This window comes from Merops nubicus, unplaced genomic scaffold, assembly GCF_000691845.1.
Source record: "Merops nubicus isolate BGI_N331 unplaced genomic scaffold, ASM69184v1 scaffold23260, whole genome shotgun sequence".
Classification (NCBI taxonomy): Eukaryota; Metazoa; Chordata; class Aves; order Coraciiformes; family Meropidae; genus Merops; species Merops nubicus.
In genome coordinates, this window is record NW_008581174.1 from 22,638 (window position 1) to 34,460 (window position 11,823).

Below are 11,823 nucleotides of genomic sequence, written 5' to 3' on the forward strand. Positions count from 1 at the left end.
TGCTGAGGGTTCTGCCAGCCCAAGAGCCTGGAGGAACCTGTTCAGAATGAGGAAGCCTGACCCTTTCACCTCAACAAGCCCGGGTAGATCAAATTTGTATCTATTTTCTGTTCAAAAGCAATTCCTTTGCTGTCTGCAGGATTAGCCAAATGGTTTGGTGTGTCAAATCATTATCATTAAAGACGTGCTGGATGTTTCTGGAGAGAATCCAAAAACTTTACCTATAACCAAGACAGACACTGATCCTGCAATGAAAGTACATTGAAATGTCGTAGGTAGCATAAGAAATTTTGCTTCACCATTCTATGTTTTAGTAAACATCATTCTTTACCTCTGAACTTGGTTGCATTTTATGGTATTTTATGATCTGTTTGGGTTCTTAGTGTTGCTTTATCTTCCAGTCTTGGGTGCATATTGTATTTTAGACACAGCTCAGGGGAGGTGAAGGGACTGTTCAGAAAGCTGAACCAACAAAAACAAGCTGTCTCCAGGCTTTTTTATACATGGAAGACATTCATGGCTGTCTCAAATGTGTGTGTTTTTTCATTGCTTGTAAGTGAGTATTAATCTTCTGGATTTCCCCTTTCACAACAGTCTTTAATTTACTTCCCATAGCAGAAACAGGAATTTCCTTGTGGGTCGTATTTCAGGGTGTTTGTATTTATGCAGAGACTATAAGAAGGCAGTCACCATGCAGGGCGAGGACACCTTGTGTTTTGTTGCAGGAGGCAAGACAGGGTTTCTGGAAATACTTAAAGGTATATTTCTCTAAAACTTTCTACACCATAAAGACATTTTGCCTGTAAGTATTAACAGTTTGTTTTCCTTATCTTGGTAGTACGTATTTGAAGTTTTATAATAGCCTACATCTTAATACTTTGAAGCATTTTATTTGGATTTTGACTGAAGTGCCTCATTGCATTTCAAGCAGTTGAAAGCAATCAAATCTCTTAATGCCAGGCATACAAAAGTCTGAGGGGGTATAATCATGGAATTGGCATTGTTTGTTCTGAATCACCTATTTAAGATGTTGCTTTCCATTAAAGAGGAAAGGTAATTAAATGCAACAATTAAGAACTTTTTCCCAAAATGCAGAGTGAGATAGCACAACTGTAATTTCACAGGTTTTTGTCTTCCCACCTGCAAATCTTGACTTCTGCTATAATCATGAAATTGGCATTGTTTGTTCTGAATTAGACATAACCTATTTAAGATGTTGCTTTCCATTAAAGAGGAAAGGTAATTAAATGCAACAATTAAGAACTTTTTCCCAAAATGCAGAGTGAGATAGCACAACTGTAATTTCACAGGTTTTTGTCTTCCCACCTGCAAATCTTGACTTCTGCTGAAACCTAGAAGAGATTTTCATCCTGCCATAGGTCCATGGAACATTGTCTGGCGAGAGCTGCGTTGTTTGCCGGTGGTGGTGACTCTGTCAGTCATGTTGAAAAGAATATTACTTTGTCTTTTGCTGGAACCCCAGGCGTGTGCTGCTACTATTGCCACTAACAATTTGAGTTTGGGTACAGTCCGTTTTAGTATTGGAAATTGCTTTTTTGTCCTTTTTTTTTTTTTAGTAGGCAATAGATGAAAACCCTAACAGTAAATGCTGTAAGTCTATCACTGTATTTGTATAACAAATTTTTCTGCCAAGAAGGCAAAATTGGAAGGTTTTCCCTAAAAAAAATATATACAGGCAGAAGTGCTCTGCAGAGATCTCCAATTGGCTGGAGAACAGCAATTGGAATCCTTCATGTGTTCCCAGCAGAGGTGCCACAGCTTCAGGTGGCACATGTTGGAGACACTGGACCTCAGTGTAGCTAAAAGCTAACTTCAAACCAAGTTACTAAAAGGAAAGGATTTGATTTTCCAAGACATGAGAGCTTTGGGGTAAGGGATGTTATAAGGGAGGCAATTATGTTACAGATGCATATGGTATTAAAAATTGGAAATGTATGTATAGGAGAGAAACTAGATCTGATTTTAAGTAAACAAGAAAGCAGTTGTGAGGTAATAAAAACCTGTCCAGTGTGCAAAATGTAGCACCATGCATGCAGTTGGCTGGGAGGAGTGCAGAGCTCCCATACTTCAGAACTGCAGAGAAACAGCAGTGCTTTGGAGATCTGGCTCTGTTGTCCTGAGCCCCCAGTGCTCTTCTTCCCAAGGAAGAGCACCAGAAGGAAAATCAGCTCAAATTAGCTATGCCTGTGAGCAGGTTATTTAACTGCTTCTCAGGTTTACAGGGAGATTCCTGTTTCCCTGGTAACACTGGAGGAGACACTGCAAAAATAAATTGATGTAAATAAAAACAGATGCTCTTTGTTTACCCCCCTGAAAAATCTTAATAATTTTCCTCTTAGAAAGCTGTGAAGTTTGTTTAATCACTGTTTATAAATTGCTCTGAGGGCATTGTATTAAGAATGCTATAGACTTGCAAATAATTATAATTGCCATAATATTATGACTAGATATTTTAAATAGATTTTAAACTCCTTAGGCCAAGCTATGCCTCTTTTATACAAGGCTGATCACACTGCTAAGGCAGTGTCAGGAACATACATGGGATGCAATATTCCTAGGTTACAGGTGATGTGTCTAGTGCAGAGGAAAAGGCAAAATGAAGTTCTCTTGGCAGGTCTCACCACTTTCTTGGGAAATCATCTCTTTGACCTATCTAAATTTGTAATTTTTATTATTCATAATGTTGTAACTATATTATAATAAATATAAGATAATATATTGTATTGTTTACTTTCTAATATAAAATACTATGATGTCTGATCATATGCCTAAAGGAACAATTATTATAACTATTTGTATAGCTTATTATAGTTTCTTCTGTATTTATTTTATATAGTTTAATCATCACTATGAAAATAAACACTTGTGAGAGGTTTATTATTTTCCCAGACAACCGTGCATGCAGTGAAATGCTGCTCAGCAGCATGCAAAGCAAAAGGAATTAGCTTCAAGTTTTTTGCTCTCTTTACACTCTGGGTGGAAGAAACAATCAACATGGCTTCTACAAGTAAAAGGAATTCTGCAGGTACAAAATTTCATTTACTAAAATTTGTCTGTAGTAAGGTTGAATGGGGTTTCAATCCATTGTTCTCACTATATGAGACCATTCTCTTTGCCCTCCACCTGCTAAGGATTTTCTGGTAAATAATAGATGAAAAATGGGGGAAGTAGCATACTAAAAAATTGGAACATCTCCTCTGGAATTACACTGTTAATTCTGCTCCTTTGCTTCCTTAAAGAATCTGTCCTAAATGCAGCATTTCCCATTATAACAGAATTTTTCTTGTCCCGGACACAGAGTTTGAATGGACATTTGTAAAAAAACTGTTAAAATCCTTAAAAATTAACGGGAACTGGAAGATGCAGTTAGTATCTCCAAGGCACTGGTGGTGAAGCCTTACCTCCATTGAAGTCAGTAGTAAATGGCATTTCAGAACCAAGCTTTTCTTGCATCACCACAAAGTTTGGTCATGTTACGTTTCCCAGAACTTACATATATCCTCTTCTGTCCCATACTGGAAGTTCCAAAATGAGGTTGACTGTTCTCCTTTCAGTCACTGGATTTTAAAAAAAATCTTAATTTCCCATATACGGTTTATAGCTTCAATACTGGAATGAGATTGCCACTCCTTGCATTGGACACTAAAGTGAATTAATAAAACTGAGAATTTGATCAGAAAGCCACCAGTGATTAGAAGATGTGAATCTTAAACTACAGCTGGCCACAGAGCGTGCACAGTCATGAACAATACATTCAGACATCCCCATCCCAAAATGTTGTATCTCATGTTTTACTTGTAATTCTTTTTCCTGTTGTCACATCATGAGTCACTGTGAAAGATGATCTATCCTTAGTTGTGTTTGCAACCTATCCAAACTGAATGTCATCTACGAATTTCATTAGAGGCTGTTTACTGCCTTTTAGATCGCTAATTGTGAAGTTAATTAAGACCAGACTCCAGAAGTTAATAAGACCAGTTAAAAAAGGCAGAAGCTCATGATATCTTCCAAGCCCCCTCCATTATCACTATTGTTTATTTACAGTCTGGGCCAGTTGTCAGCAGTAACGCTGACATCAGGAAAGCATTGCCTGGCCCTATATTTTATAGCTTTGATTTGTGTTTGTCTTCTCTTGTTGTAATGTGCTTTATGGCCATTTAAGTGCTGCAGTTTTGCAGTTCAAGCAGGTCTTTGTAAGTTTAATTGGCAACAAATTAAGTAAAGGTGCTCTTCTCACTTCTCTTTGATTAGTAAGAAATGAAAATACGTTTTGCCCTGAAGGTGGAGTCTGCAAGCACGGATTCCTCATCAAATCACCACCTCTTCAGCTTTTCAGCTCACAGGTATGCTAGCACAGATTAGTCATATTCCAGCAATCCCTCAACAAGCATCTGTTATTTCTGCTATCCTGAATTTTAATGAGAGACAAATTACTTTCTCTTTGACAGAATTCCTGGAAAAGGCGTTTTTTCATCCTGTCCAAATCCAGCAAGGGCAGTTACATCCTGAAGTATCTAAAAGGCCAGAACATAAAAGGCTCCATAGCTGTTGATCAGTATGTAACTTGAATGCATCACCTCTTCAAGTCATGTATCAACAATCTTAAGTGGCCCAAGTCTGGGCTCTTTTTCTGTGGAAAAATGCTTACCTTTTCCCATGCAGATCTCATTGTATTATGCTGTGCTTAGAGTAAATATGCACATACACACACAAATGTCTTGTGGTTGTCTTAACAGAATCATAAATATTGAAGTTGGCATAAGCAATTCTGAAATTATGGAAACAGTGAGGAAGATGTTTAAATGCATCCCTGAGCAGGTGATGTCCATCAGTACTGGGAACAGATGTTACTACCTCATTGGGAGCAGCAGGTAGGCACAGAAAGATGTGCAAATGCAATATGACATTACAGTTAAGGTAGTGTAACACTGAGCTGCTACCCCAAGGCAAGGTCCTGCTCCTTCACAGCTGGTCCCATCCCTTCCTGTGTCTCAGCTACTGATGGTGCAGTGCTGGGATGAGATGATTCAGCTGGTCAGTCCAATGGAAAACTGCTCTCTTCTGTGTCACTTTTCCCTCCTATGGCTGGGTTAGTTTTTGCTGGTTCAGACAGGTGAGGTAACCTTACCTGCAGCCACACTGTTACAGGGCCCAACAAGTGAAAGTAGTGGGAGCATGTGGCTGGGAGTGGGGATGGCAGCAGCAGTACCTCAGTGTGGCAGTGCCATGTCAAACTGTACCAGTTAAGGAGCAAGGAAGAGCAGAGAGCTTTGTCTTCTCACCCAGCAGCTCCTGGCACTCAGGAAAGCTTCTGCTACCTATGTATAAATCACAGGAAATCATCTTGCCCTGGGAAATAGTTTGTTAATCAAGGGAAGCAGATTGAAGGAGAAAATTCTCCCAAGGGAAAAAAGTTCCCAAGAGGGACGGCTGGGGCCTTTACTGCAACAGGGTGGGGTGCTCCCTGCTTTCCCAGGCTGCAACCCAGTCCTCAGGGAGTGCAGAAACTGCTTATATTGAGGTGGTCAGCCAAAGCTCAGTTAGGTGAAGGAGGACATTTGGCACAGTGGTTCTTTGCTGCTGCTTCTCCTCTTCAGTTCCCCAGCCACAACCCTGTCACGGGTTTTTCTGCCTTTATGCAGAAGAGCAGCTGATGTGTGAAATGCTGATAAGGGCAGAGGAAAAACATACCTGGTTGTTGCTTGAGCGTTGCACCCCACGCCTTCCCCCAGGGCACTGCTTTCACAGCCCACACTCAGTGGGAAGCATTCCAGAATTAATCCAACTAAATCCACCACAAGCATGCAACAGGGCTTCAGGGGTCCTTTCATGGCATGTTTCTCATCCTGCTCGCCCGAACACGTTCCCAAGCCTTGTTAGTTGACCTTATGGCAGGGCTCAGCAGAGCAGTGTTACACACAGAAAGTGGAGCAGAAAGCATCGTCCTACCTCTTAGTTTCTCCTCCGTGTCTCCTGTACATGCACACAAGAGCCCTGTCCACATACCTGTTAGCTCCCAGTCCTGGGCTGCACCAGTCTGAGGTCATCCAGCAATGGCCACACAAGCACTCCCTCTGGAAAGGAAAATGCAGATCTTCCCCACTGGTTTCAGGAAGGGTTGTTTGGGGCCCCGTGGGAAGAAGCATGCAAGGAAATGGATTTTCTTTGTGTTTTACCTATGAGTAGATTTTTCTTTCTGTTGTTCCCACCTACAGGCAGGAAACAGAGGACTGGATCACTGTGATATCTTCAGTCTTCAAGGAATCCAAAAGAGGTGGATGCTGCCCTCAGGTGACACATTACTGCACTTGTTTTTAGAAAGAAAGGAGTTTGTCATGTCATTAAAAACCTGTGCAAAGGAATTTTCCTGATTTGGGCCTTGCAAGTTGGCTCTTGCCTTGATTAGACATTAATTTGCCGTTGTGTGCATCAAGCAGGCATTGCACAGTCTGTCTGCACTGGGACAAATTTTACATTGAAGGAATCTCTTTGAAGAGTAAGCCACATGGAAACTGGGAGAAGACTGTCATTAATGCTGTATGAATTGCACTTTTAATGCATCAGAATGAAACCTTGTCTATTATTCTTACACTGTGCTTTTTGGTTATATTGACATGCTGGTTTACACGTGTAGTCTGTCAGTGTTATGAACCAGCTGGAAGTCCTGTGAGTTGAAGCTCAGGCTGAAGTTCCTGCACCAGCCAGCCAGGCCTACTGGTGTAGACTCAGCACTAAGCTACTTGCATCCCTTACTCAGCTCAGAGTGCAAGCAGGGCAAATTTCCTGAAAAATGCCATGTAGACAACCTTTCTGAGCCATTAGAAGTCAAACTTGGACTAGTGGAATGCATTGGTACATTGTAGCCCATGCCCATCAGGTACCTGTCCTCTTACACTGCTGTTATCTTATTTCTAGAACAACGATCTTCCAAATCCAGAAGTGAGAAGCCGGCCCTCCTCTTTGCCACTATTCTTAAGTTCTGTAGATACAACCAGTTTCCTGGAAAGGCAAAGCTACCTGAAGGTAAACAGATTAGCCATTCTTATTAATGAGTTTGCTTCTAGGGGTGACTGGAAAATTTGATAGGTATAGTTACTTTTTTCCATCAAAAGTTCTTCAGAGCTTGTACAGTGGGTACCTGGGAGGTCTTTTCTGCTCTCTGGTGGGTTCCCAGGTAAGACTTGGGTGCTGATCTCTTCTCTCAATTAGCAAGTGACAGGACAAGAGGAAATGGCCTCAAGTTATATCAGGGGAGGTTTAAGTTGTGTATTAGGAAAAATTCTTCACTGAAAGAGTTGTCAAACACTGGAACAAGCTGCCCAGGGAAATGGTTGAATCACCATCCCTGGATGTGTTTAAAAGTTGTGTAGATATGGTGCTTAGGGACATGATTTAGCAGTGGACTTGGTAGAATTAGGTTAATGGCTGGGCTTGATGATCTTAAAGGTCTTTTCCAACCTAAATGATTCCATGATTCTGTGGTAACATCAGAGTCCCCACGAAGGAAGGACTTTTGAGGAAACTCTGCATATAACTAAAGGTAGGTGTGGGTGGCAATGAGAAATGTTGGCTGTCTCCACTAACTGGCAAAGATTAGTGGGCATGAAGTAAGCCCCTGAAGATTTGCTTTGTCATACCTTAGCAAGGGCATGTGATGATTTTTTTGGCAGCTGCTAGCCACATTCCTACTGTTTTGTGGTTGAGCTTTTCTTTGTCTCTCTCTTCAGGCTCTAAAGCTTAGAGGGGAGTTCATGTCTAGTTCCTCTGTGCCTTCCAGATTTTACTCCTCAGTAGTTAAATGGAACGTAGGGACAGCATCGCTGCTGTCCCAAAGCAATCGCGGCCGGTTGGTCTTCTCTGGGCACAAAGCTGTGTGCAGATGGCCCAGCTAGAGGGGGCTGCATGCAGGTGAAGCACCTCCACTGTACCTGTAGGAGGAGTTAACTTTTTTTTTCCTTTGCACACAGGAGAATGGTTCCTCAGAAGACAAGAACAGGCCTAATTCTGATCCTGGCCCCCCTCAGACTCAGTGTGACTCACCAAGAGGAGTTTTTCCAAGCCTGGTGAGCAGAACACCTCAAAAAACTTGTTCACTCTGCAAAAGTGACTATTATCTCTTATCTCACCTGAGTACCTGTGACTATAGATTTTCATCTACTTTCCCAGCACACTGTGCTGGTTTTCACTGTGAAAGTTTCCTAAATATTTAGCCTGACATCTTGTTTAGCACTCAAAATAACCTTCTAAGAACCTGGTTGAAATACCTTTTGTTTATTTTGCTTCTTGGAGGCATATCCTCAGAGTTTCTGTGTAGCAACTGCAACTTGTGGCAGCTCTCACAAATTTGATCAAGCAAACTCTCAAGTTTTACTGCTTGAGGGTTTGCTCCTCATCACATTTCTCAGCTGTGCCACAGTCTTACTAAATTATTGCCAGTAGCAACTGAATCAATGTAACTGAACTGGAGAACAAGGGCTTATTAAATTGAGGCACACCTCAGGATTGACCTTCTGTCAGCATAAATACAGATTCAATTAATTTAGCTTCCATATCTGGCAGGAATGATCTGAAAAGATACAGAGATGAATGTTTTAATGCATTGTTGGCTAAAATGTTCTGAACTGTGGTCCCTGAACAAATACCTGCAGCGGTTTTGGGTGGTTTTCACCCATCCTCTGCCCTGGATTGCTGCCTCTGCAGCAGGGCCAACAAAACAGAAGTCACAACCAAGGCTCTACCACGCCACTGTGCAGTTTGGCAGCTGTGTTTACACCCATCTTTATTAGCAGTTTATGCATTGGACTGTGATCTGGCGTGGCTGAGACACAGGGAAAAGAATCTGTTCTGCTGTCATAGCTAACAGGGTGGTAAATCACATATTGCAGTCACAGACCATGTGTATAGGCTGGCAGCAAGTATGAGCTAATACAGCTAAATTTAGTGGAAAGAAGAGAAAATAATTGAGACTACATTACAATGCCATGGGCAGTTAGCACAGCTCAGCTGAGGCACGCTACTTTATGAAGCTGCAATAACTCAATTGTGAGTCTGAGCTCTGGAATGCAGGGAGTTAACCCATAGTCCGATTTTAACTAGTGCTGCTCTGGATGCATACCAAGGCTCTTTCTGTCTCTTTCTTGCACATGCCTTTTCAGTCTCATTCATTAATTCTTCTCATTCTTATGATGCCTCAAAGCGCACGTATTGTATGCAGCTGTTCGGACCAGGACAGTCCGACCATGAGGGTTAAAAGATTAGGAATTTAGATTTTACCTTTTTAGCCCGAGGCAGAGGGAATATCACGAAGCTTGTATTTCTGTTTCAGCGTGTGTGAAAACAAGTAGCCTTGCCATACAGCTAACAAGAAACAAAAATGTTTGTTCGTTGGATAAAAATATTTCACTTGCTTCATAAGCGTAGCATCTGCTAACAGCTCTGCAGCTATTCTCTGTGCAGTGATGTCTAGACAGATGACTGCCAGATTAATCCCTTGTGTTTACTTCCCTTTAAAAGTATGACTCCACATTTCTAGTATCTGATTCATTTTGCTTTTTATCTGTGGTTTCCTCATCCAGGCCCAGATCTTGAAAGCTCCTGGGTCAGTAGCCGTTACTCATGCAAACAGGGCTCTCAATGCCACTTGAGTCTCGTCACCCAGGCAGGGATGCTGGAGAAGACTGGGGACCTGCCTCCCTTTCAATCCATATTTTGGTGCTACCAAAACCACATCTGACTCAGCAATTCAGTATTTTGATACACAGCTTTCAATATCTCAAATACATCAAAACAGGGAGTCCTCTCGTGCATCACCCTGTCGTGTGCAGTGCTGTATTGGTGGTACTGTATACCACTGCCAAAGAGAAGCATGACACATTTGGCAAAAGGGAGCCACTGTCAGTGACAGAAGGCTCAGTTTGGGAAGTTGATGAGTGCTGTCTGCATTATGAGATTTCCTAGGAGTTGGAGGATCTCAAGACCCCATAAAATCACTCCCTCTCCCCTCCTCCCTGAGTGTTTACTTGTTCGATTGATCCAAATCCCCTGCAAAGTTATTAGGAAAGTCGTTCATGACTTCAGTTCATGACCACACAGCCAGTCGTGTTGCTCCTGTGGTTTTATTCTGCCCTTCCTGAAGGACCATTTGCTGGTTTGTTCTGACTCCTACTGCATGATGAGTTGCTTTTTATGTCATTTATACAAACAAGGAACAAAAAAAGGTTCATCATCTTTAATTTGTATTCAATGCCAGTTTCTTCTCTTTACATGTAAGAGAGTAATTAGTTTAATCTACTTTACCTTGAGAAGAGTAATATATTCTGTGGCATATTTAGCAATTATTAAAATGATCACCATGGAAACCAACGATGTAAGTGGGGAGATAAAAACGAGTTGCATCACAAACACGGCATGGAGAACTGCATTGGGAGGCAGCTAAATACTGACTACCATGCTCTCCACTATAGTGAAGTCAGCAAGGAGATGTAAAAATAAATTTATCTTTGTTACTTAAAAAGGTAAACTTGGTGGAGGGATTCATTTCTTCTTGACTTACCAAGCTGACACAAACTTAGTATTTCAGGTATGCATGAAGGCAGAATATTACTCGGGATATAAAGGATTCCATGTCAGATCTCCAGCCCTGCAGGGTATGTCCTAGTTCATGGAGAAGTATGAGATAATAGACTGCTCATTAGTCAGGGAAGTCCCAAATTCATTCTTTATTTGATAGCAGTTAAAAGGTGCTTGAAAAGGACAAATATATCCCAGTCCACTTCTAGTTTTCCCACAGATTTTTTTTTCCTGCTCAGACTTTAGAACTGAAGGCAAATAAAAAATATTTTCCACAAAAGTGACCCTAAATGCAGAGTCATGCATGAAGTGCTTAACCCACTTCATTTTTAAACAAAATAACTGATTGTGAAGATGCAATCAATTGCAACTGCCTAGTTACCACAGATCCATCTATGAGCAGTACAAACACCAGTGGCCAGTTTTGTGTGTGTGCAGCGGATCTCAAAAATACAAGGAGCACAGATACAGAAACCTTCTTTCTAATCCAGACTGTCTCTGAGTACATCTCATTTGAAGGAGAAACATGTCTTCCCATGTTTTCTGTGAATATTCCCTGGTTCTATCACTGCTCCACATAAATAGAAAAACACATGTTAAATATTGTGTATTACTGACCCTGTTAAATACAAACCCATTCTTCCAACAGGATAAAAATCTGGGAAGGAGTGAGGAAAATCTGCTGTCATCAGACACAGATGAAGACATCAAAAAGGACGAGGAAGATTATTACCAGACTCCCAGCAGTATTTTAGCAAAGGTAGTGTCTCAGTTGTGAGTTCTGCTGGTTTGTTAACAGCTCCAAGGAGACAGGAGACGTTTAATGAGCCAAGGAGGAACTGGTGTGAGGAACCACTACTACCTTGCAAAAGAAATACGTAGATAAAGCAGTAGGTAATAGAGCTTTCATTTGTGCAAGGAAAAATACACTAGACTCATTCAAAGGATCTTTCTGGTAGAAAGAGGCATTTTGACAAAAACATTGCTGATTTTGTTGAAATTCCCCAAACTGACTCTTTCATTGTAAACGGCTTTTGCCTCTTGTATAACAAGGTGGGTTTGTTGTTTTTTTTCCAAAAGTGAAAACTTCATTTAGAAAATGTAACACTACGTTATTTTTATACATTTTAAAATGCAATTGTGTTGAAGCATCAGTAAGCTGCATTAAAAAAAAAAAACAGTACTTTGGTGTGAAACATTTTGGTGTCTACATTTCACTGTGAAACAAGGGAG

General features: G+C 41.1%; 1 protein-coding gene across 1 annotated transcript in view; it reads left to right on the plus strand.

Moving 5' to 3' along the window:
* The first annotated feature begins 3,015 nt into the window (after positions 1 to 3,015).
* Positions 3,016 to 11,823, plus strand: part of PLEKHS1 (pleckstrin homology domain containing, family S member 1) — a 13,730-nt gene continuing 4,922 nt past the window's right edge. Inside the window, exons 1-9 of the mRNA XM_008949101.1 lie at positions 3,016 to 3,046; positions 4,273 to 4,364; positions 4,470 to 4,576; positions 4,758 to 4,892; positions 6,237 to 6,312; positions 6,937 to 7,044; positions 7,989 to 8,084; positions 8,934 to 8,936; positions 11,240 to 11,350. Coding sequence (XP_008947349.1) covers positions 3,016 to 3,046; positions 4,273 to 4,364; positions 4,470 to 4,576; positions 4,758 to 4,892; positions 6,237 to 6,312; positions 6,937 to 7,044; positions 7,989 to 8,084; positions 8,934 to 8,936; positions 11,240 to 11,350 — 759 coding nt within the window. The remainder of the gene's footprint in view (positions 3,047 to 4,272; positions 4,365 to 4,469; positions 4,577 to 4,757; positions 4,893 to 6,236; positions 6,313 to 6,936; positions 7,045 to 7,988; positions 8,085 to 8,933; positions 8,937 to 11,239; positions 11,351 to 11,823) is intronic.